Source organism: Coturnix japonica, chromosome 22 (genome assembly GCF_054131305.1).
Source record: "Coturnix japonica strain WE chromosome 22, WE-NBRP24, whole genome shotgun sequence".
NCBI classification, from domain to species: Eukaryota; Metazoa; Chordata; class Aves; order Galliformes; family Phasianidae; genus Coturnix; species Coturnix japonica.
Window position 1 is genome coordinate 2205941 of NC_140684.1, and position 22890 is coordinate 2228830.

A 22890-nucleotide genomic window follows, 5' to 3' on the forward strand; every position below is an offset into this window, starting at 1 on the left:
CTCTCCTGTGGGGTAGTGGCTGCAGGGCAGCTGCTTGGCCACACGCCTGCTGGATGCTGAGCGCTGCTGCTGCCCTCACACGCTGGCACGGCTGTGTCCCGGAGCAATGATCTCATTCAGAGGCAGCTGTCTGTCCCCAAACGCCTGACCTTGATTGTCTGCAGGCTCGTGTTTTATTCATTGGAAAATCAATGAAAACTTTACAGATCTGGTGAAACATGATGCACTCCAAAACCACCCTCCCCCATCCTGCCTGTAATTCACTTCTGCTAAAGCAAACACATGAGTTAGGGAAAGCTGCAGGGAGGCACTGAACAGCCCTGCTCCCACACACAGCACAGGGACGGGGATGGGCAAAGGACAGCCTGGCAGTACTGACCCCGTAGTTACAAATGGGTGAGGGATCACCCAGTGAGACAACGTGTCTCTGAATAAGAAAGCCTAATTCACACAAATAGCCCTCACCTCATAACAACTTGTCCTGTCAGGAAGAAGGCATGTTTTAAGAGAGAACAAGTTTAGAGGAGGGCCACACCAGAGTCTGTGTGAACAGGGGAGCATTAGGAGGCACCGAGGTTCTCAATTGCGCTGTCTGTGGTCTCGAGTACCACTGTCCAAATAATTTATTGCAAATCCATCTCCCTCAAAGCATGGGGTGTTACAGATCCACTGTGCAGAACTGTGCCTGCCCACCTGCAGGCAGGATGCAGGACTGCTTCCCATGGCAGAATCCAATTGCTGTGCACAGAGCAGGCATTCACTCAGGGGCTCAGACATCCAGGAAGGAGACAGGACATGGGATGACGAAATGACACCACAAGCTATATCCAGTGGGCTGCCTGACAACACGCTCACGTGCTGTTTGTGAACAGGGGGGCAATACGCTAAAGCCTCCCCTATGCAGAACAGTGCAGCCTTAAGGTGAGGACGGCAGCCCAGCCCCATGAGCGCCTGCTTGGGAACGCTGCGCTGTGCAGCAGCTTTCAGAGCAGGGAGCAGATCAGCAGCCTGTCAGCTGACGGGAGGACTCTACCATCTCTGTATTCCTACAGAGCCATGTGACATGGAATAGGCCACATTTCAGCTTCCCCTGCGGTAAGAGAGACACAATGAATGCAGTTATCTTTGCAAGTGGAGCCCCAGCTGCTCAGGATGACACAAATGAAAGGGCGTGAAGAATTACCAGCTGTATGAGTAAACCTTTTCACATCATCCCTCTGACCACAGATTCAAGGAAGCTCTTTTTTGACAGGGTTTCCCACCGATTTCCTTACTGAAGCCACTGCCACCCCATATTTGACATCCCCGCACATACCCTGTATTGTATTAACACTAACAAGTCGGGGGGAAGCACGAACACCGCAAGTTTTCCATCAGCTCCTCGGCTCCCGGCCTGCTGAGAAACGGCTCCGTGGAGGGGCTGCGGGGAGCGGGGGGCTGCTGCAGGGCACGCTCGAGCCGGGGGTCCCCGCAGAAAGCGCGGGGCAGAGCGCGGGGCGCCGGGAGGGAGCAGTCAGCACCGCGGACAGCGGCGGCGGGAGCGGAGCGGAGCGCGCAGGGGATGAAGCTCCCGGCGCTGGGGCCGACCCCGACAGGCCTCGCCGCGCCCCGCTGCTGCCGGAGCCGCCTCGTCCCGCGGGTGCCCGGCACGGAGCGGCGCAGCTCGGTTCGGTTCGGCGCCGCGCGGTTCGATTTGGTCCCGGCCCTTCCCGACCGCGGCCCGGCGCGGCGCCCCGGCGGAGCTCCCCAGTTCCGGTCACGTTGCCGCCTGTTTACGGCGCGGCTGCCAGCGGGCGGCGGGGCCGGGCCGGGCCGGGCGAGGCGGGGCCGCCGCAGGCAGCGCGGGCAGCGCGGGAGCCCGGCGCGGCCCCGGCCCCGGCCCCGGCCCGGCCTGGCGTGGCCGCTCCATGACGCCCAGCGGGCGCCCCGCGGGGCCCCGGCGCTCCCCCCAGGTAACGCGGCGCGGTGACGGGGCGGGGGCCGGGCGCTGCCCGCGGGCGGTACGGCTGCAGCCGGGGCTCGGCGAGATCCGCTCCTGCGCGACCCGCAGCCGACGGGAGGGCGGGCGGCGGGCGGCTGAGCGCCGCGGGCACCGAGCGGAGCGGCGGAGCCGGGGAGCCGGGCGGCACCGGGCTGTGGAGCGAGGAGGGAGCGTCCCGGAGAGGGCTGCGGGGGGGAACTCCTCCGCCCGAAGTTGCCCGCTGCCCTCTCCGCGTCCGTTCTAGAAGTTGCGCCCCGAGCGCGGCCGGCCGTCGCGTCGATCCTTCAGAGGGCGATTGCCGTAGAAAAGCGGACCGGAGCGCCGCCGGGGTCAGCCCCCTCCGCGGGGTTAAGGCCGTTGGAGGACTCGAGGGTCCCCAAAGCGCTGCTGCGAAATTCTCCAAGTGCGGAGTCGAGCAGCAGGGATCGCGCAGTACAGATCGTGATCGACTCCCTGCGCTCATTGAGGGCCGCGTACTGCCCCGAGCTGAGCCCCGTCCGCGGCTCCTTCCCTGCGGGCAGCGGCAGAGCTCGGCCTGACCGCCGCCGTCTGCCACCCAGAGACAGCCCCCAGCTCTGGCTGTCAGACCGGCAGCGGTGTGCAAGGAATTGCTGGAAAGCACAATAATTTATAATCAACGTTCCTCCTATTGATTTTATCTTTGAATAGATACTGTTAGATAATGAATAGCAAACGGGACTCTGAGTGTAATTCTGCACTGCTCAGATCAAGGAAGGCTCCCGCTGACTTTCCCAAGGCCAGGATTTCACCTCTAGTTTCTATTCCTGGCACCGTCTCTGCCTCTGTGACCTTCTCAAGGCTCCCAGATTCCCTTTGCCATAGATTCCCTACATTTAAAGATGCACTTGCTTCATGACATTGCCACAAAGTTCAATGTGCTCAAATTCTTTGTGATCACGAAGAAGAACAGAATGAATTTCTGGTATGTATCAGTGTTTGTTCCTGACCATGCTTTTATGAGATGCTGAGGGGAACCACAGCAGGGGGAATTATCAACCTGTTCCTGCAAACCTTGATTGTGCCATCTTACTCCCAAGGTAACTGGCCAAGTGATGACACAAACAGGGACTGGATCTTGGTTTGACACTTCTTGTGCTGGGATATGCAGACATGCAGTATGTACACATCTGCCTTTGAAATGCACCATCAGGAACCAAGGCTGTTTCCTTAGGTCAAAGTTCTGGTATCCCAGGTCACAAAACTGACTTCTGTACAGTTTTGCCTCAGAAGCAAATCTGCAGACAAGATGTCCCTATGATGGAAATCAGACTGAGCAGACCTGCAACTAAATCAGTCATTGCAGTTACTGCAGGAAGTTGCTTCAGTCCTTTTCTTTTGCAAGTTCATTGGAGCCGGAGTGCAAGAGCAATCCAGAAACCTCCCATAACACACTGGGTGCTTAAGTCATTTTTAACACTAAATGTCTGGTCCCAAGTGCCCTGCAGAAGGCTCTCTGTGGCTCCAAGGAGTCTGGGAGTCCTGTGCTCAAAGCCTTGTGGGGGCAGCATTTCTGGAAGGTGGTCTGTGATGGAATGAAGTCCTTTGGATATCCAGTGATGTTTGAATGCCAAAGTGAAGCACATCTTGTGTGGCACACACCACCTTGAGGTGCTGCAAAACCCAGGAACTCTTGGCTGTCGAGAGCCCTTTGTGCATCCAGGGACTGTCTGAAAAGCACCACCAGCCCTAACCCTGTGAGCTATCCTGCCCTCCTAGCACAGTCGTTCTTGGTGCAGTCCTAGGCACGAGCAGAGCTGATGCCTGCAGCAGAACATGGCATCAATGCAGGCAGAGCTGCAGGAAGGGAGCAGCTCAGGCTGCAGGTGTCCCCTCTGGGAGGGGCACAAACCACCCTCAGTGGGCTGCTGCCTCCTTCCTGGCCCTGTGTGTGTGTGAGCAGCTACCAGCAACAAGGGCACAGAGCATCCTTCAAACTGAAGGGGATATCACTCACCCTTGGCTTTTATGCCACATGACATCACCTCCCAACACTGCATGCTCTCACTCATCTCCCCAGGGCCACACAGTATGTGGTTCTGTGCAATCTTCCACTGCCACTCATGGTGCCAACCTGGGAGTCCGAAATGCAAAGTCACAGCCACAGTGGTGAGGGAGGGATGGGAGCGGGACCTCTTACAGCCCCTCCACTGTTCAGTGCAGACTGGTGCCATCCCCCAGGGCAGCAGCCCTCACCATGCCCTGACTTGTGCCCTGCTCCAGCATGCGGGAGCTGCTCTGCAGCACCTGCTGGGGGCTGTGAAGCCATTGGCACATGCGTATGGGCACTGCTCACTGGAAGGCACAGCGGCACCAGGAGGTGTCATTAAGCCAGCAGCACATCATCCTTATTAGCTCTCAACATCTCCCAAGTGATTTTGCTTTGTGCAGTGACCAAAGAAACTGCTTCAAACTGAACGCTCAAAATGCTGTTGCAATCTCTGCTTAACTTCAAAAGCAATGATGGGAAAATAATGGCTGCCGAGAATTGGATTCAGAAATTCTTTAGGGTAATGTGTGCAGAAACTCCAGCAAGGCAATAGCTCATTCATTCCCTTCTGATAACATTAGAAGTGCTCAAACAGCTTACAGATGCTGTTGAGACTCCATGACATCATTAACAGTGAGTGGCTCTCACATCATTACCTGTTGCAGAGGTGTCAGGGAATCCATGTGCACATACCCCATTGCGGCCCCACGGCTCCTCTCAGCCATCAGAAGAGCAGCATGCAGGTGGCTGCCAGGAGACCCCTGCCCAAGGTGTGGACAGCTCTGTGGGAGCAGAAATCAGTCCCATGGAATGAGGGGCTCAGGACCCACAGTGGCAAACAAAAAACTTTTGTTTGGGTTTTTATGTTTGTTTGTTGGTTTTTGTTTTTGAACACACAGGTCAACTACACAGATCTTTTGTCTTCCAAACCAGACAAAGCAGACATTAACTCCTTAACTCCCCAAAATCTTTTTCTGTTTATTTGTTTTTAAATCAACTTATTACTTAACTTGACTTTAAGGAGAAAAAAAATCATTGTTATGAAAAGGATAATTTTCCACTTAAAGGAGGGGAGGGAAAGTTCAGCGGCAGAACTCAAACCATTTTGACTGAGTTCAGCTCAAGCAGATAGAACAAAGTACTTGAAAATAGCAGCACATTTCCTCCGGGGCTCTGCCCAACCTATTTTCTAACCACCCAGAGATGAAGTCTCACCGCTTCCATAAAGGAGCTGCTCCAAAGCCATTCATGGCTCTCCTACTGCCCCTCCCCATCCCCAGAGCTGGGGGATCACCTGCTGCTGCAGCAAGGTGTGCTCCTGGGCTGCAGGCCCCAGGGAACTCCTGCACTGCCCCTGCTGGCTCTGGGCACTCTTTCCATGCCTCATCCACACTCCCCAGCTGGGGGCTTTGCTGCAGCACTGCAGCAGCAGATGGAGCAGCAGCAGATGGAGCAGCAGCACCTGAATGTCCATCCAGCAAGAGTCACAGAACTCCCACAGGCAGAGACTCCCCCACCGTGCAGCACCCCAGAAGCACAGTGTGCTGTGGAGTTTTGTATCAGGGCTGGAAGGAGGGGGCTAATAACTCTCCCTGTCTGTCACAGTTGTTGTAGCTGTGCAGGATGTGCCAGCAGAGCACCTGAATCCACGTCAGGATGGGTCCAGCAGTGGCCCAGTGCTGGGGCTGCGGTGGGGCAATGGCCACAGCAGGAGTGAGCCCCAAGTGTTGGGCACTGGGACCCGAATGCATCCCCTCCTCTTTGTGAAATGCAGAGTATATGGAGCCCCGATTTCAAGGTTTTCACAAATCTGTAGATGCTTTGGCAAGAATAAAGCTTTGAGCCAGAACTGCTGCCAAAATTGCTTACTTTGGAGTCAAGCTTAAATGGAGTTTGATTTGATATAGGTTGTGGGAATTAGCTTAAGATGTCTTGCATTAAAGGGCTGGGCATGCTGTAAACACAAGCTGAACATTTACTTAGTTCTGAAGTTATGCAGAAAGGAATGGAAAATCAGGAGCAAATGAATGTGGAGTGGCTTCCCAGCAGCAGGACAGTGCATGCTGAGCTGTGGCTTTCCTGGCAAAACTCATCCTGACCTCTGCAATGGATTGCTGTCCGTTCCCTCCTGAGCTTGGTGCATGGCACAGGGACAGGTTCCACATCTGCACAGTGATATTTCCGAGATCTAAGGGTCCTTCAGAGGTTTATTTTCCCTTCCCTGTGCAGGTAAGCAGCACACAACACTGTGCAGTGCTGAACTTCGTGCCCTGGGGCCGACCCTCCCAGCGTGAGGCAGTGCTGAGCTTCTGCCATGTATTGCTGATCGGATTGGACAGACCATATTGCATTTTTCATGCTCTGGATCTTCTGCAGTTGCTGCTTTGCAATGTGGAGATCATCGAGCAGCTGAAATCGCCTCTGTACAGCTCCTAGTGGCGATCCTGCCCCAGGTGTAACCCTGCTCAGTGAAGAAACAGATTTCCTAGGGCCAAATTTAAAACAGAAATGAGCCCATTCAATATGAGGGTTCATATGGTGCATTTTCTGTTTTCACAGTGCTGGAGCTCTCAGCCCGAGCCTGCAACAAGAGGCAATGGGGCCAAGCAGGGGCATGGGGTCCTGGAGCCCTGCAGGGGCATGTGTGGAGCTGCTGCACTGCAGCCACATGCCTGTGGAGCACAGGGAGCAGAGTGGGTGCCCAGCACTCTGTGTCCCATGGGGCATGGGGATGGTGCTACTCCTGTGGTAGCCCACCAGGCTGTGCTCTGACTGTGTGCCCTCTCTTCTCCCTCAGGCGTGGGCTGCAGATTCAGTTGCAATGGAGACTGTGTCCCTGGAGCACCAGATCCAGAGTGTGCAGAGGCACATTGCTTTCCTGAAGAAGGAGCAGATGGAGCTGCTCCATGGCCTGCACCTGGAGATCCTCCGCCTGCAGAAGCACTGCTCAGGTAAGCACTATGGCACAGGGAGCCCAGTATAGCCCATCCTGCCCCCAGAGACAGACCTATTATTGAAACATAGAGCTGGTTCTCCCACAGAATCACAGAATCACAGAATGACCTGGGTTGGAAGGGACCTCAAGGATCATGAAGCTCCAGCCCCCCTGCATGGCAGGGCCACCAAACTTCCACATTTACTAGATCAGGTTGCCCAGGGCCCCATCCAACCTGGCCTTGAACACCTCCAGAGATGTTCTCCCAGATGCCATTTGCGCAAGGGAAGGAAAATGGCTGAACTCCAATGATGATGGGGTGAGCGGGCATGGGACTGCGCTGAGCTCCCTCTCAGAACTGGAGGAATGTGGGTTCATGGCAGGGGCAGATTCCCCCATCCTCCTGCCCACCCCTGGAATCCACCCCAGTGGCTCCCATCAATAATTCAGCCTGGCCAATTACTCGTTGTCTTCCAGCTCCTCCTCATCACTGATTCCTGGGAAACAGACATGAAGGCATTTATAAAATTGCCCACCTTCCCCCCAATCTTTTCTGTGCTTTTGCTGTTCCATTTCACTGTTCTAATAGCCCTATCTGCAGCCTCTCCAGATATGAGGGGCCAGGGGACCTTCAGGCATAAATCATGCAGGGAGCTTCTGAGCTGCCCCGGCAGCAATGGCCCTGCCTCACTTGCTGTTTGCAACAAACACTGTGCTCCATCCATGAGGCATGCAGCTCTGCTTCTGCAGGGCATGATGGGTCGAAGCTCCAATGTAGCTCTGGGGTGACTTTGGATGTGTTTGTTTGCAGTGCCAGTGCCTGCTGTGCAGTTTGCATGAGGGAGGTAGATGGTTCAGTCAACAGTTCCCTGCCTGGTCCAGGTGTGTAGCTCACTGCTGCACCTGGATGTGCTGCTGTGACCTTGGGTTTTTGCATCATGACCTTGGTGTCTCGGTGGCCTCACTGCCAGCAGCTCCTGTCCTCGTGCAGCTCTGCTCCACAGCTGTGCATTGATGGAGTGCTGGCAGCTGGGGAGGGACTGCAGCACCCGCTGCACCACCAGCACAGGACAGCGGAACAGCAATCCCACAGCCGCACCATGGGGTCAGGGGAAGCCAACCCCAGAAATGCCCTGCAGTGAAACATCCCCGGTTGGAGGCTTTGTGGGAAGATAAATGCAGTGATGCACAGTGCAGTGTGATTCATCTGCTGGAAGGATCCTTGCATTACAGCAGTGCTGGCTCCCCTCCCACTCCCGTTTTATTTGCAAAGTATAAACACAGCAGAAATAGCAATGATTCTTACAGACTCCTCTGTTTCCCCTTTTACTGGAAGATGAGCTCAGCTGCTGTGGCAATAATTAGCACATTCCCAGCATTAGCAGAGCAGTGAGAGGAGAGCCACGCTGCCCAGAAGGGCTGTGGTGACAGAGTGAGGGCTCCACGTGCTGCTGGGCTTTGGGGGTCTGTGCTATGGGGCCCAGCAACGGCCTCTGCTGGAACAACACAGTGCAGTGAGGGCATCACAGCCACTGCTGTGTCTGGCTGCCAATGGGGACACTGGAGCCTGACCCACCCATAGGAAGGGGGGCACATGTGGGGCCAGCCATGGGAGTGGCAAAGGGAGGGATTCAGAGGCATCGGCACCTCGGCACAGAAGCAGGGACTCCATCCTGAGTGTCGCTGTGAAGGCAGCCACAGCTTTAGGTTTCCTTTGGAATCTCTCTGAGACTCAAAATCCATTATTTTAAGTTCAGTAAGGTAACACAGCTGCCACTGATCTTTGCAGGAGCACTGAAAGCTTTCCAGAAACTGCATTACGTTCTCTGTTACTCTGCATTCTCACCACAGATTTGTTTTCCAAGACAGACAGCAGAGCAGCCTCAGCCAAGAGCTCCATTTCAGGGTGGCAGTGATGGGGATTAGAGTCAACACGAAAGCAGATTAAAAGAAAAATGTAGGGCAGAGATTAACCATTTAAATTCACACTCAGAAGAAAAAAAAGCCTCAGGACAACCAAATGCTGCTGTTGTCCCTCTGCTCCCCCTCTGTTTGCTGGTGTTTTGGTGGTATACGAGAAGCTGTGTGGGGTCTGTGGGGTCTGTGGGGTTGTGGTTGCTGTGCGTCTGCTTGCACCACATGCAAAGGCAGAGATTGCTCTGCGGGCAGTAAATGATGAAATACTTCAGGTGGCAGTCTATGCTTTGGTCTATTTTCAGTCCATTGCTCCGTTCTTTGTCCTGGTTTAAGGTGCCAAAAATGGTTCAACAGAGAAAAAGCTGCAGAGCACTCCCAGCGCCGAGCACTGCTGTGCTGCCCGAGCTGCTGCCTGCATTGCTGCTCTGTGGGCACTCACAGTGGCACTGAAGCAGAGCTGCGCTGTGTCTCACTGCTGTCTGGTTTCTCTTGCAGAGCTGACCCATGACCTTGAGATGAAGGAGCTGGAAGCCCGCCAGCAAGGTGAGACATGTCAGCATGCGGGGGGATGGATGCAGTGCTACAAGGGGAGGGGGGGCTCAGCAAGCCGACTTGTCCCTCAGCCTGAAGGATCGCTGGGGCTCCGCACTCAGATCAGACGGCCCCAACTGCCTGTCCTGATGCCCCAGGGAGGGTTTGCATGTGAAAGCAAGCATCCCTCAATTTGCTTTGCTAATCCCCTTACACACAGGGGCACTGCAGACCCCTGGGGAGTGACTCAAAGCTTTCAGACCCCTAAGCCCTGGGAGAAAGCAAACACAAAGGTTGGTGACCCTATGCTCCCCCCAACCCCTGTGCACTGTCCCGGGCAATCAGAGGATGATTCAGAACCTCTCTCAGTGCCACTATGTAACACTACATCCCATGGAAAAACTCTGTGCTCCAAGAAATGGTGCAGAAAGGTCCCGGCAAGCTCAGCATGGCTGCAGGCTGCAGGAATGAAGATGGCACTGAGCCCTCATCCAGTCCCTACCTTGTGTCTGGGCCCAGCACTGCACAGCTGCTGTGCCCAGTAGAGGATGCTGTGGGAGCAGCTCCTCCTCCTCTCTGGGATGAAGCCAAACCCCGTCCTTTTTCTGTTCCAGCATGATGCCATGGCCACATGCCAAGGGCTCAGCTTCTCTCCCTGCCTGCACACTGTCAGCAGTGCAAGTGCCTGGCAGTGACCATTGCCTGCAGAGCACCACCTGCAGGGCGCTGCACATCAGGCTGCCTGAACAGCTCCAAAAGAGCACAATCCCACTTTCTACATTTATGGAGCAACAACCTAAATTAAGATGCCATCAAATGATCACTCTTCAAACACCACTCATGCAATAATTACCGTGTGCAGCTGCCTCCCTTTAGATCTCATTATAAAGCATTTCTCCTTTGCAGAAAGCACTTAAAAGCCGAAGCTGTAAAGCGGTTGCAACTTGTATCACAATGGGCAGAGCTTTCTGCAGGCTGTGGGATCATGCCTGGACACACTGTGTGCTGTGCATGGCTGTGCATCCACCCCTCCGGCTGTGCTTGAGCAGCCGCCTTCCACCACATCCCCCTGCCCCACATTGATCACATCTCCACACCTCCTCTGATGGCAGAGTGCAGGGAATGCAATGCGGTGCTGTGTCCCTGCAGGCCCTGCACCAACACCATCTTTCCTTGTAGAGCTGAGAATGCTCTTTATTGAAAGGCAGAAGCCTGAGGCCACAACCCCCTGCACCCAGCCCCTCCTGGGGGCTAGTGGGGGCTCAGGCCAATGTGGGGCACTTGGCCTGGTGCTGAGCTCATGCTCATGTTCCACAGAGGGTATCTGCATGTACAGGATGGTGGGATGGGTAGATGGGAGCTGGTGCCATCCTGCGGGCAGCAGGAGCTGCAGTGGAGCAGCCAATGTGGCCCAGGCAGGGCGGTGCAGAATGTGCAGGAGATACATGCAGGGCTTGTGTGAAATCACCTCATCACCCATCACCAAGTGTTGCTGGGTGACTCAGGAGGGCTGGGATAGGGAGGGTACGGTCCCCGCTCCTGGCTGGGAGTCATGGGGAAGTGCTGCTTGCTGCAGCACCACTGCTTGAACATGTCCTGCCAGGGCCTGTGCCTGGCAGTGACAGCTGCAGTGCAGAAAGAAGCCAAACAGGTTGGGTGTTAGGTGCAGGGAGGCAGCACAGGGAGCACATTGAGGCAGGCAGCGCCTGTGCAGAAGAGCTCAGGTCCCTCCTGCACACTCAGCAAGGAGAGTAGCAAGGAAAGGAGCTGCAGACGTATGGGCTCCGGTGTCTTCATACATATACACACGTGCATATGTGCCCCCGGAAAAACAGCCACACACGTGTACACATTTATGCTGAGGTGCTCAACTGAGCCTGGCCCAACTGCTCAGTAATCCCAGATTAGCATTTTCTGTTCTCTAATCTGGCTTTTCGGTCTCCTGGCAGAAGGGCAGCAACACCCAATGTGCAGGGCTGACAGTGTTAGTGTTGGCTGACAACGTTACTGCTGGACTGGCGGTGTTAGTGCTGGGCTGACGGTGTTACTGCTGGGCTGTTCTCTTTTCTCCCAGCCTGAAACCGTCCCCATGCAGAGGGGACTATGGGGTACAGGGAGGATCTGTGTATACTGGGAGTGAACCACGACTCCCAGAAGCACACAGCTGGGACGTGCCAACACCCTCCATGGCCACCTCTATGCTGGAAACCACTCACAGAGCAAAGCCCCCCTCACTTCTGCCTCCCCACAGATGCGCTGGACCGAGAACTAGAAGAGAAGTGCCGGGCAATGGAGGCTCAGCTGCAGGAGAAGGAGAAGGACAACCTGGAGCTGCGCAAGGAGCTGCGGCACAAGGAGACGCTGGTGGCCGCGCTGCGCTCCAGCCTCCGCAGCAAAGAGCGGCACTTCCTGGAGGAGCTGAAGCGGCGCAGCCACCGTGTCACCATCCTGGACACGGAGCTGCAGAAGCAGACGGAAGCGGCCGCCTACCTCTCCCTGCAGCTGCACGCCACCGCCCAGCGCCTGCCGGGCCCCCGCAGCAGCGGGCGGCCGCCCCCCGAGCAGCCCCCGGCCGAGGGCAGGTCGCAGCGCCGCGGCCATCGGGTCCATCAGCGGCGCACACCTGGGGTCGGCACCCGGCACAGGGACCCCGTGCGTGAGGAGCACGACGCCATGCCCGACCCGGCCCTCTTCCTCTATACGGCACAGCCGCCCGCCCCGCAGCGCCCGTCACCGCTGGAGTCCCCCGCTGAGCCCCGGGGCACGGGCACGGCCCCCCGGGCACAACGGCTGCCCCAACCGCGGCCACAGGAGCCTACAGCCAGGGCTCGGCCGGCCAAAGGTGAGCCCGGCAAGCAGCCGGGACCTGGGCCCCACGGAGCCCGCGCCCGAGAGTAGGAATTGAGGCGGGCACGGCTGACCCCGAAGCACCGCGGTGAGCACCAGCCGAAGTTGCTGTCCCCGTCCCCCGGGATGGGAAGGGGGCAGCGGGAGGCGGTGCTCTGCTCACAGCCCGGGACTGAGCCCGCGGGGCTGGGCCATGTAGAGCGTGGTGGGGCAGTGCTGCACGAGGCTTCCAAAGGGCAATAAAGGAAGAGGGCTGGGACAAGGCTGTTGCAGGGGGGCCCCAAACTGTAAGCTGCCCGCCTGCAGCACCCAGCGCTGCTCCCTGCACGTTGCTGGAGCACGGCTGTGACAAACATCACCCGCACAGGGTGGGCTCTGTCCATATGCCAGCACGGTGCTCCTCATTGGCACCTACAGCTGTTTTCTCACCACAGACTGAGTCTCATCAGCAAGGCACTGGCAAAGCGGGGTCTGGTGCACTGCTACCCACGGGGCAGAGCTGGCCACGGTGCAGCCCCATGAGGAGCAGAGGCTGCAGATGATGCTTTGCCCACAACGTTTGAACCATTGGAGCCCACCTGCTTCACTCTCAGTTTGAAGCCCTGGGAAAGCATCACCTTCCCTCCAGACCATCACCTGCTTCCAGCCTGCAGAGTGCCCATGTGGCCAGAGGTCTCTATTTTTGTTTATACAGTGTTTGTACCTTACAATGCTTTTATGAGACTCAGTAGCAGTTCCAGGCCAGCTTTCCAGACAGTAAAATCAAACACCAAAGTACTATCAGCTCTGCAGGAGGTGGGCAGCTTTCGTGCTGCCCTTTGGCTGTGATGGGCACCCAATGTCCAACAACAGTGGTAGCCCCCCCTGTGTCCCCAGTGCTGCCCCAGCAGCATCTGGCTGCACTGCCAGGAGGGCACTGCATGGCAGCGGGTGAGGCACAACCTGGCACCCCACAGGTGAAGTCCCTCCCGGCCTTGGGACAGGGCTGCTTTCCCAGGGCTCTGAGTGCTTCTGCTGAGAACACTTCCCAGTGTTCTTTTAATGTGAGAGAGGGTAAAACATCTCTGTGTGTCCCTATGCTGTGATTTGCACAGCACGTTCCCTGTTGTTCCTGGACAATCCTGATACACAGAGTGTGTTGCATTTTTATTATAAAGTTATTGATAAAATCATGTTGTTTATGACCGATCTGAGCATTAGAAAGGGGAGGGTGTGTAAGTACCCTCCTGTTCTCTGTAAATATCTTCCTAACAATCAGCATTTTTAGTGCCTAGTATGTAAATGAAGCAACCCTGTGGGAGCTGCAAGACCCCTCCACAGCCATCAGCTGCGCCCTGTGCTTGAGGGGCACATCCCACCTCAGTGCCTCGTGGCTTCTGCCTGCCCCATGGCAGCCTGGATGGGCAGGGGGGCAGCAGGGCCATGAGAGTCTGGGGCCAGCCCTGCACTGGGAAGGGCTGGCCTCACACACTGCACTGCGGTCACTGCTGTTCCTGAATAGGGGGAAGCTCTATAGTACAATATATACGCACTTATATATATATATATGTATACACATAATGCACTTGCTTTGAAGGGAAAACACTGTATGATTGTATTAGAAATGATGTTGAAATAAATTATTTTAATCTTTGTATTTATATAAAATGCTCAGTGAGATCTAAATGATCCATAAACCCAGCAAGGCAGCGCTCCTGTGTTTAACCTGTGGGATGCTGCTGGGTGCGCTGGGCCATGGGTGCATGGAGCAGCAGGGAGCCCCAGGCAGCACCTGCAGGGCCCACGTGTGCAGGGGGCCCAGCTGCCCCCAGCCCCTGCTGCAGTGCAAAGCAGTGCAGAGCAGTGCAGAGCAGTGCCCCATCACTGGGTTGCTCAGAGCTGCTCTGCGTGAGTCAGAGCGGTTAATGTAGCTGTACATTGTGCTGCAGAGCTCTGTATCTGGACACACACAGACTGTCAGGAGTGTAACTGCTGACACCTACGTGCTCTGTGTGGAACAAGCAATGTGTAACGTTGACACATAAAGCTTAATAATTAGACTGGAAATGGATGCGTAGCAATAACGCTCCATTGTTAAACATAACCTGATATATATAAAACACAGCGTGCTGGCAACTCCCGCATGCAGACCAACAGCCAAGCACTGCTCCTGCATCCACTGCTGCTGTTGTGCACTGTGCACAGCCCGGTGGACTTGGAGCACTGGGGCACTGATCATCCTTCCCCCGTGCTGCAGCTCTCGGTGCTCTCCAAGGAGGGAACACACTGTGTTGCACAGCCTCACAACAGGCCTATGGCAGATGCAGCCCCACAGTCTGCACAGTGCACCAGGCAGGCTGCTCGGGGAGCTCTCCTTGACGCCATTCACAGCCCCGGGCTCCAGCTCTGACACGGCTTGAAGCCGATGTGCTCGTGCCAACACCCGGCCCTGTCCTCGTGTCCATTTCCACGCCCGTCCCAGGGACGCAGCCGCGGGCCGGCCGAGCTCTGCGCTCCCGGAAGCCCCACAGCTCAGTCCCAGCCCGGTGCCGCTGCTCCCGGCCCGACTCGTAGCGCGGCGTCCAAAGGACACAAACCGAGGGGAACTGGCTTTTGGCCGCTTGTTTTTCAGTCCCGAGGAAGGGGCCGCCCGCGTCCCGGTCCCGCACGTCCGTCACCCCCCGGTGCCTACACGCCGCGCTCCGGCGGCACCGCAGCTCCCGAGTCCCGCGCGGAGCCGGCCGCGACCTTGCGGGCGTCGGGAAGGTCGGCAGCGGCCTAAAGGGCGGCCCAGCGGCGAGGGCCGCTCCGTGCCCGTGCACCGGGCCTGAGAAGCAGCAGCGCCGGGCAGAGAGGAGCCGCGCCCCCACCCCGGCCCGTCCGGCCCCACCGCCCCGCACCGCGCTCCGACGAGGCCGCCCCGCCGCAGCCCACCCCGCCCCCGGCCTCGCGCGGCGCGGCCCCTTTAAGGCGTTACGGGCGGCGCGGAGGTTGGTCCCGGGCCGCGCGCCGTAGCGGGGTCGCCGCACCACGTGGGCCGGAGCGGCGCTGTCCTTCGCGGCGCGGCGGGACGGGACACGGCGGGCACGGCGCGGGGCGCCCATGGTCAGCAAAGCGGACGAGATGCCGCCGGCCGCTGTGCCGGCCTCCGCGCAGGGCGGAGAGCAGCAGGAGCCGGGACCGCGCGGCAGGAGGGAGGCGGAGGCCGAGCAGCGGCCCGGTAAAGTGGGGGGGGGGGGCTGCGGCGGGGCCGGTGGGGGCGGCCGGGACGGATCCCGTGCTGCGGGCCGGGTCGCCGCGCGGTGCCGCCGCCTCGAGGCGCGGGGCGGGCGGAGAAGGAGCCGCGGCCCGGCCCGCGTCGGTGCGGGCGCGGAGGCCCCCGGGTCGTCGCGCGCGGTGTCCGCTCTCTCCGCCGCGCTCCTCTCCGCTCCTGGCCCGGCCGTGACGGTCCGAGCCGGGCAGTCCGGGGGGACGCTGCGAAGGCGGCCCGGGGCGGCGGGGCCTCCTCGTACGGCGCCGCGGGGGCTGCGCTCGGGGCCGGAGGGAGCGGCGGAGTCGGGGGGTGCGGTTGGGCCCCGCTCCGGGCGGGAGACGGAGGCCGGGAGCGGCGGGGGCGGCCGGGCGCGTTCCTACCCGGCGCGGCGGCACGGGGAGCCCCGGCCCCGTGAAGGTCACCTTCAACGGACGCGGCGCGGCGCGCCCGGGGGGGGTGGGAGGCAGCCGGGAGGGGCCCTCGTTCCCCGGACTCGGTCTGCTGGCAGCGGCGCGGGGGTTCCCGGTGCCGTCCGGGCCGGGCGGGGGACAGCGGGGCCTTCCCGGCCATCCCCGGGCAGAGAACCTCGGTGCGGGCCTGGACCGGAGCGCTGGGGAGGCCGCGCCGTGCCGCGCTGGGAGCCGTGCGCTCCGGGCCGGCCCCGCGCAGCCCCGTCCGTGCCCGAGGTCAGCTGCGGGCCGGGACCCTGCGCACGAAGCCTAGTGCCCATCCCATAGCGCCGGAGCTGTGCGCTGTGTGCAGCCTCGTGTGGCTGTGCCGCGGTCTGTGTCCCATCCTGCTGCCTTGCCTGGCTGGGGTCTGCCTGGGCCCTGCGGGCTGCCATGAGGTCACTGGGTGCTGGTGACCACAGGGTGACTGCAGAGGGATGTGTTTGTGCCTGTAAGCGATAATCTCGTAGAGGAGTTATCTTGGGCCACAAAGGTGCAGTTCGCCTCGTGTGCTCTTCTAAACTGAGTTCTGCTGGGGCTGGTGTCGCAGTGTGGTGGTGTCTGTAACAGGTGAGAGGCAGCTGAACTGCCCTGAAAACATGAACTGCAAGAATGTGTCACTTCATAGAATGCTCAAAAGCAGATATGTGGGATTTCCTGGGAAGAGCAGGTAGCTCGTGAGAGATCTTGGCTGAATGCTGCATGCTTTGACTCTGTAAGGCCCCAACTGCACATAAATGAGGGGGCAGCTCTGCACCCTGATCGGGACACTGCATCAGGGTTTGGGCACCATTGGTCATCCTGTTTCAGGTAGTACCAGGAGCTGAGTGTCCTGGAGACAGGACAAGGGGAAACGGCCAGAAACTGGAGCATAGGGAGTTCTGCATGAATGTGTGCAAGAAGTTCTTTATGGTGAGGGTGTCGGAGCACTGGAACAGGCTGCACAGGGGGTGGTGGAGTCTCCTTCTCTGGAGATATTCAAGACCCTCATGGACACTGAGCTGCACGACCTGGTGTAGGGAACCTGCTTTGGCAGGGGTTTGGACTCTATGAGCTTTGGAGGTCCCTTCCAACCCCTACCATTCTGTGATTCTGTGAAGTGCTGCTCTGCAGCTTGGCCTGCTGCTCTGCTCTGCTCTGTAACTCACAAGAAGAAAGGTAAAAGCATGGCACTGCGTGGCTGCTCCTTATAGGTCACATTGGCTGAGCAGGGGACTGCCGCTGCCTCCCTTCCCTGTTTGTATGGTGATGAGGTGACTTTTTGAAGTTTGTCACTCAAAGCAAAGTTCACTGGTGTTTGAGGTTGGCAGGAATTCAAGTCTATGGGGGAGAGCCTCCCCCAACCCCCACGCGCCGTTTATTCAAATGGATGCCAAGCGCAGCTCCTGTTAAAAAGTTACAAGGTATGATCCCTGCTCAGCATGAGCTGGACCCTGGGAGAGGTAAAGCTCTCTCCTGTGTCAGCCAGAGGGCTCTGGGCAGCGCAGGGGTATGCTCCATCCCCATGTGCCCTGCACTGCTCATCAGGGTCCTGGCAGCTGCACTGCACAGAGGGGTGGCTGCTGGGGCTGTGCTGGGTATGGGCTCCTGGCTAACAGGGTATAACCTTCTGTTGTGCTAAGAATCAAGACTGGGGGGCTGTTTTCTTTTGCCTCTAAAGTGTCAAGAGAGTTGTGACTGCCCCCTGCACCTCCAAACAGACAAACATGCTGGGCCGCTTCATCCTCCTGGGAGCAGAAATACACAAACACTTTGGGTTCCTGCAGTGATTTTCAGTAAGAGTAGTTATGGGTTAAATTACCTCTCTTGTTAACTAGCGCAAGATCAAAAGACAGCAATTGTGTGCAGCACTTTTGGACTATTTTTGTTACTGCAGCTGTCAGTGCTTCAGAACAGTCTTGTCTCATGTGCAGGTTAGCAGTGTCTACCTGGCATAGTCTTTGTCAGTGCCTTGCCTGGAGATTGGCTTTTTAAAAGGAAAAAAGGCCCTGTCCCTTTTCTTCCAGTCCACATATGTATTCATTTTCCTTTTCTGCTAAAAGAGCATAGAATGAAGATAAGTAATGGAGAACTGCTGTGCAGGTAGTGCTGTTGTCTGTTAGCAGCAAAGTCAGAACGCAGGTTCCTAATCGGGGATCTGCCGTCTCTGTCTGTCTGACCTTGGAGGTTTGCTTGTGGTTTGGAAGGGGCGGAACTGCTGACGGCTGGGTTTTCTAATGTGTGGTTGTAACACTTCAGGGGGAGAACTGGACCATCATGCTGTGAGGCAGAGGAAAGGGCTGTGAAAACAGCAACACCTGTGTGATGGGGATGGGACCTGAGCAAGGGGTAGCATTTGGTGCAGCTCTGCTGGGGGTGGCCCTGAGCTCCTTCTGAGAGCCAGAAGCTTTCAGCTCTCCCCCAGCAGCATTGCTCCAGGGTTTCCCAGCTGGAAAGTGGAAGTAGGTCAGGAATATGCACACAGAGAGCTGCGGGCACATGGCTGCCTTCTGCACAGTAAAAACAACTTAGTGTTGCAGAGAACTGTTTGACTTAGCAGTCTGTAAATGACTGAACTTGGCAGCGTCCCGCTTGCTTCTCTGCATCATGCTGCATTAGTTGTACTAGAAAGTTGTTATTTCTAAAAGCTTTAAAGGTCTGAAGTTCATGCATTTCATTATTTGCATTTGAAGAGTAAAACCAGTCCGTGGGGCAGTGTTTGCACACAGCACTGACGCTGCATTGGCTGTTGGGTGGCGGTGGCTTTTGGGCAGGTAGTGGTGCTTTGGAGGCACATCTGCTTTTTGTTTGTTGGTTTGTTTTAACATTTCTGACTCCAAAACGAGAGGTTACCTGGTGTTTTTGTGATATATCAGCTTAAATGCACTTTTAGAGGTGATGAACCTTCATCTTGAGTGGGGAAATTGATCCACACTGCAGGAATGAACACCAGAGCAGTCTGAGGGAAAAGGCCAGCGTGGGGCTATTCCTTGTGTCTAAGTAACATTAAAGTAAGGGCATGTTTTAAAAACAGCACTGTTTTTACTTTGTATTTCTCTTTGCTTCAGCTGTAACCTTGCTGTTTCTCTTGGTGTGGATCTTTGCCCTTTGTCTCCAGTCTAGTCTTTGCTCCCAGCCTGTGTTGGTTGAATTGCTGCAGTGATCTGAAGCAATCACCTCACTCCTTTCAGAACAACGTTTCTGAAGTTTTGGCCAGACAAAAAGCTTATTGAGTGGGCTTAAATTTGTTTCAGAGAACCAGTGGGGCAGTACAGGGTGCAAAGCATGCTGTATTCTGGTGGCTTGAAGTGCTGTAGCTGTGAGACCTGTGAATGCCTTGGGGCTGTGAAGCAGTTATTGGTAGAAACACAAAATGCCACAGAGCTTGGAGTCAGTCTGAAGTGTGGCTTAGATTCTGTAGGTCTGTGTGGCCAGGTTTTTATTTGGATGCTCATGCTGAGTGGTTGCCCCTCTTGCTCCCCATGGGCTCTCAGGACAAGCTGTGGCCTTGCCGTGCTCCCCATGTCGGGCGAATGTGGTGTGGGGCTGCTGAGATCTAAGGGCAGTGCTTAGAGCTCTTCCCGCAGGTGGGTTAAAGCCGATTGAAGTTTAATGACAGCCAGAGAGCAGCTCTAACCCTTCACTGTGGGCTCTTACAGAAAGCAGTGCTTGTTGTGCTGGGGAAGCACTGCAGGTCTCTGGGAAGCTGTGGCTTCCTCTAGGGGCTGAGGGTGGCTGTGCTGTGTGTTCTGCTACCAAAACATTTCCACTGGGGCTATCTGTGATCCTAGAGGCTATTCATTTAGTCAATTTATTTGGATTCAGTAAGCTATTAATTTTGATTAATTTGTTATTAGGCTAAAACTAAATTTGCATTTGCTAGACCAGCAGGAGCTTTCTCGTGCTAAAGCCATCGTGCAGTGCTCTCACTCTCATTTTGGTTGCAGCAAATCCTCCTGGTGCTCCTGGAGCAGACCTCTTGCCACAAGGAGCTTTGGCCCCTCCTGGGTGAGGCCCATGAAGGAAGCCCCTCTGGGGCCATTACTGCACAGCCCTGCATGGTGCTCCTGCAGTGTCAGCTTGTGGTTGGGTCAGTTCTGCACAGAGCAGGAGGGCGGGAGTGGGAGAGGTGCACATAATCCTATTTGAATATGGGTGGCTTAGTTGTTCTGCAGTGTGCTTTCTGAGCACAAGGAACACTGGCAGTCTTATTTCTACATCATCAAATCCCATTGCATCACTAATACGGGATGGAGTCGTATTGCTTTTCCTTAATGTCTTTTATCTCTGTGGATCTTCCATGTGAGCTATTGCACAGCATCAACCACTCGTTGGATGTGGCCTCCTCCTCAGAACCAGCGCGTCTTCAGCTGATGGGTGTGAAAGCTGCTCATCATACTGTGTTTACGTGGATATTATGGGGTGAAGTAAGCTCTGCTGAAATGTAATGATGCATTGTCATTAAAGTTAGTGATTTTATTAATTGCAACAAATTGCAGTTCAGGTGATCTGCTTTGAAATGTAACGCTGCACTGAGCTTCTGCCTGTGGCAGCTCAGACCTGCGGGCACCCTGACTGTCCCTGGCCAGGAGAGAGTTGGCACTGTATGTGCATTGAACTCTTTCAAAAATATCGGGAGTACTTTGGGTTGTAGATGCAGATGTAACCTGAGACCTGATGCCAGCTCCCGAGGTCACAGACTTCATGTTGCCGCGATTTCAAGGTTAGCTTCTCTCATGCTGTGGAGTTGTTTGAGGAGAGCAGCTCTTCTTGGAGGAGGACATCGGCCGTAGCTGAGGCTGCCCTGTTGGCTGGGAGGGTAACTCTGAGGGCTTGAAAGGATTTGAGTGGGAAAGATTTTTCCTGATTCCTTTTTCTGTTCTTAAAACAGAGGAAGAGAGGCCAGACAGGGATTTAATGTGAGAGCCCCGCTCTGCTCTCAGCCAGCCATTGCTCTTCTCAGCATGTTGGTGCTGGAGCACGAGGCACTGCAGGCAGCCTCGGCCTTCCTGGGGCTCTCTGCTGGGGGTCTCCTCCTGGCAGCCAGGGGTTACATGAGCTCTGCACATCTGGTTCCAATCTGGCTTTGGGACCGTGATCGTTGCTGAGGACAGAGCTGTGCTGCTCAGCAGGGGGGGGTGTGGTGTCCCTCCAGAGGGGCCATGTGTGCACAAGTTGCCCCAGCACTCACTGCTTACACAGGGCTCAAGCTCTGTAATCCTAGCGTTGGTTGCTGGGATTTACAGAAGCAGCAGAGAGGAGTGGCTGGAGGAGGCCACCAGTGTGTTTGTGTGGCTGGTTTGATATGGCAGAGCAGTGTGAGAGGACAGAAAATGTGTCTGGGAAAACTTGGCTGCTGCTGCCCAGCCCCTTTGTGCTGCCTGCTCAGTATGGGCGGCCGGCCCCAGCCGAGGACCCTGCAGCCATCCTCCTCCTGTAACTCAATGCGTCTCCCTGCCAACAAGTTTGGCACAGCCGGAGCACCCGTCCCATGCTGCACCAGTACAGTGCTTGATACAGCTCTGGTCTATTTATATCGAGCTCACGGAGCGGGGTGATCGGTGGCATCTGCACTTGGAGCACATCTGAAGATCTTGGGGAGACGCAGACACGTACATCCATCTTGTGTGAGCAGAGCCACAGCCCTTGGAGCTGCGGAGCTGCTCTGTGCCTCGTGTGGGACCAGGGCCACGTGTGGTGGGTGAAGGTCGCTGCAGACCTAGAGCAGGGGCAGCAAGGAGGACATGAGTGTGGGGTGCTGCTGGGCCCCCCGCCCTGTGTGAGGATCTTCTTAGGAGTCAGAGTGACCGTGTGGGACAGATCCGGACTGGGGAGGTGAGCTGTGCCGTGTGCCTGCTGGGAACTTCAATACATGTGTGCAGACGAGACTTGCAGACAGAGCTTGCTGTTCTGACCGGTGCTGTGTGAGCTGGGCTGCCGGAACCATGGGGAACAGCATGGTGGTGAACTGCTGCAGGCGCGTCACCGACCTGCTCCTGCCGGCGCGTGGCTGCAGTTCACCCGATGAGCGCACACCCCTCTTGCTGGAGGCCCCAGTGAGCGGAGCCAACTCTGTGGATGCACATGGAGCTTTGTGGGGCTCCGTGCCATTCCCCGATGTCATCCCCAGTGCAGCAGCAGGAGGAGGCCTGCAGGAACACATTGGATGTGCCCAGGCCCTGTCCAAGGCCGAGGGCGAAATTGCAGTGGCCGCAGCCTGCAGTAACAGCTGCTTTGGAGCTGGCGGTGCTGCCCCACTGCCTGCCGTCCTTCCCACCGACCTTGAGGAAGGGCCGCTGGAGCTGCTGGGCTGTGCTGTGCTGCCTGCGGCCTGCCAGGGCCACGTGAAACATGAGGACTGTGGTGTGGCATGCAGTGCGGGGCCTGGGGCAGCCGGTGGGGTTCTGACTTGCAGCCTGCAGCCAGCAGGCCCCGGGCCGGGTGCAGCCTTGCTGTTGGGCAATGAATCACAGCACGCTGCCTCTTCAGAGAGCCCCGGCACAGCCCGGTCAGCGAGGACAGGAAAGGCCCTGCACGGCCACAGCGTGGCTGCACCACCTGCACTTGGCTGGGAGAAGGCCTCTGGGAGGGGGGCTGAGTGCTCCAGGAACTCTAGCCCTGCAGTGCAACTATCCAAGCAGCAGAAGAGGAGGAAGAAGAGGAAGCTCCTTCTGCTAGGTGCTCAGCATGGGGCCCTGCTGTGCTTTGTGTTTCCTGTGTGCAGGGGACTATGTGTGCTCGTGGTGGGGTGGGAGAGTGGAGGCGAGGTTCCATTAGAGTCTGTGGGAGTGAGGATGAGGAGAGTGGTGAGGTACTCCCTGTGCTACCCTCTCCTTGCCCTCGTTAGCAAACATGAGGATGGGTTATGTGGCTGATGACTGGTTGGCTGCAACGTGAACTGACTCCTGCAGCCAGAGCACAAGAAGCAGGAGCTGTTGGATGGAGCTATGGCTGTGCTGCATGCAAAGGAACCTCTGTGACACAGGTTCAGTGCTGTTCTGTGCCTGCTCT

At 56.8% G+C, this 22890-nt stretch overlaps 2 protein-coding genes across 6 annotated transcripts in view; both read left to right on the plus strand.

Annotated features, from left to right (window-relative positions):
• Window positions 1-1532: 1532 nt before the first annotated feature.
• On the plus strand, window positions 1533-13866 carry CCDC92B (coiled-coil domain containing 92B). 2 transcript variants are annotated; one of them, XM_015881155.3, is made up of 4 exons: window positions 1725-1952; window positions 6787-6940; window positions 9337-9384; window positions 11624-13866. In XM_015881155.3, the coding sequence occupies exons 1-4, from the start codon at window positions 1908-1910 to the stop codon at window positions 12268-12270; spliced, it is 894 nt and encodes a 297-aa protein (XP_015736641.2). In that variant the 5' UTR covers window positions 1725-1907; the 3' UTR covers window positions 12271-13866. The 2 variants fall into 2 exon arrangements, with proteins under 2 accessions (XP_085377770.1, XP_015736641.2); XM_085521644.1 differs by lacking the exons at window positions 6787-6940; window positions 9337-9384; window positions 11624-13866 and adding an exon at window positions 2226-2911 and having other exon boundaries at window positions 1533-1952.
• Window positions 13867-15190: 1324 nt separating this feature from the next.
• Window positions 15191-22890, plus strand: part of CLUH (CLUH binding protein of NUMT mRNA) — a 32501-nt gene continuing 24801 nt past the window's right edge. For 3 of the 4 annotated variants that reach the window (XR_014936358.1, XR_014936359.1, XM_015881151.2), the window contains exon 1: window positions 21374-22557. Coding sequence is in view for 2 of the 4 variants with exons in the window: in XM_015881151.2 (XP_015736637.2) it covers window positions 21825-22557 (733 nt within the window). In the remaining 2 variants the exon portion in view is untranslated. Of the gene's footprint in view, window positions 15419-21373; window positions 22558-22890 lie in introns of those variants that run through there. The other variant, XM_015881152.3, reaches the window with a different exon arrangement.

Excerpts from the sequence above, each read along its gene's own strand:
- CCDC92B (XM_015881155.3), top strand. The coding sequence starts at position 1,908 with ATGACGCCCAGCGGGCGCCCCGCGGGGCCCCGGCGCTCCCCCCAG. Across the intron at positions 6,941-9,336 it reads CCTGCAGAAGCACTGCTCAG|AGCTGACCCATGACCTTGAG; the intron begins GTAAGCACTATG and ends TTTCTCTTGCAG. Across the intron at positions 9,385-11,623 it reads GCTGGAAGCCCGCCAGCAAG|ATGCGCTGGACCGAGAACTA; the intron begins GTGAGACATGTC and ends GCCTCCCCACAG.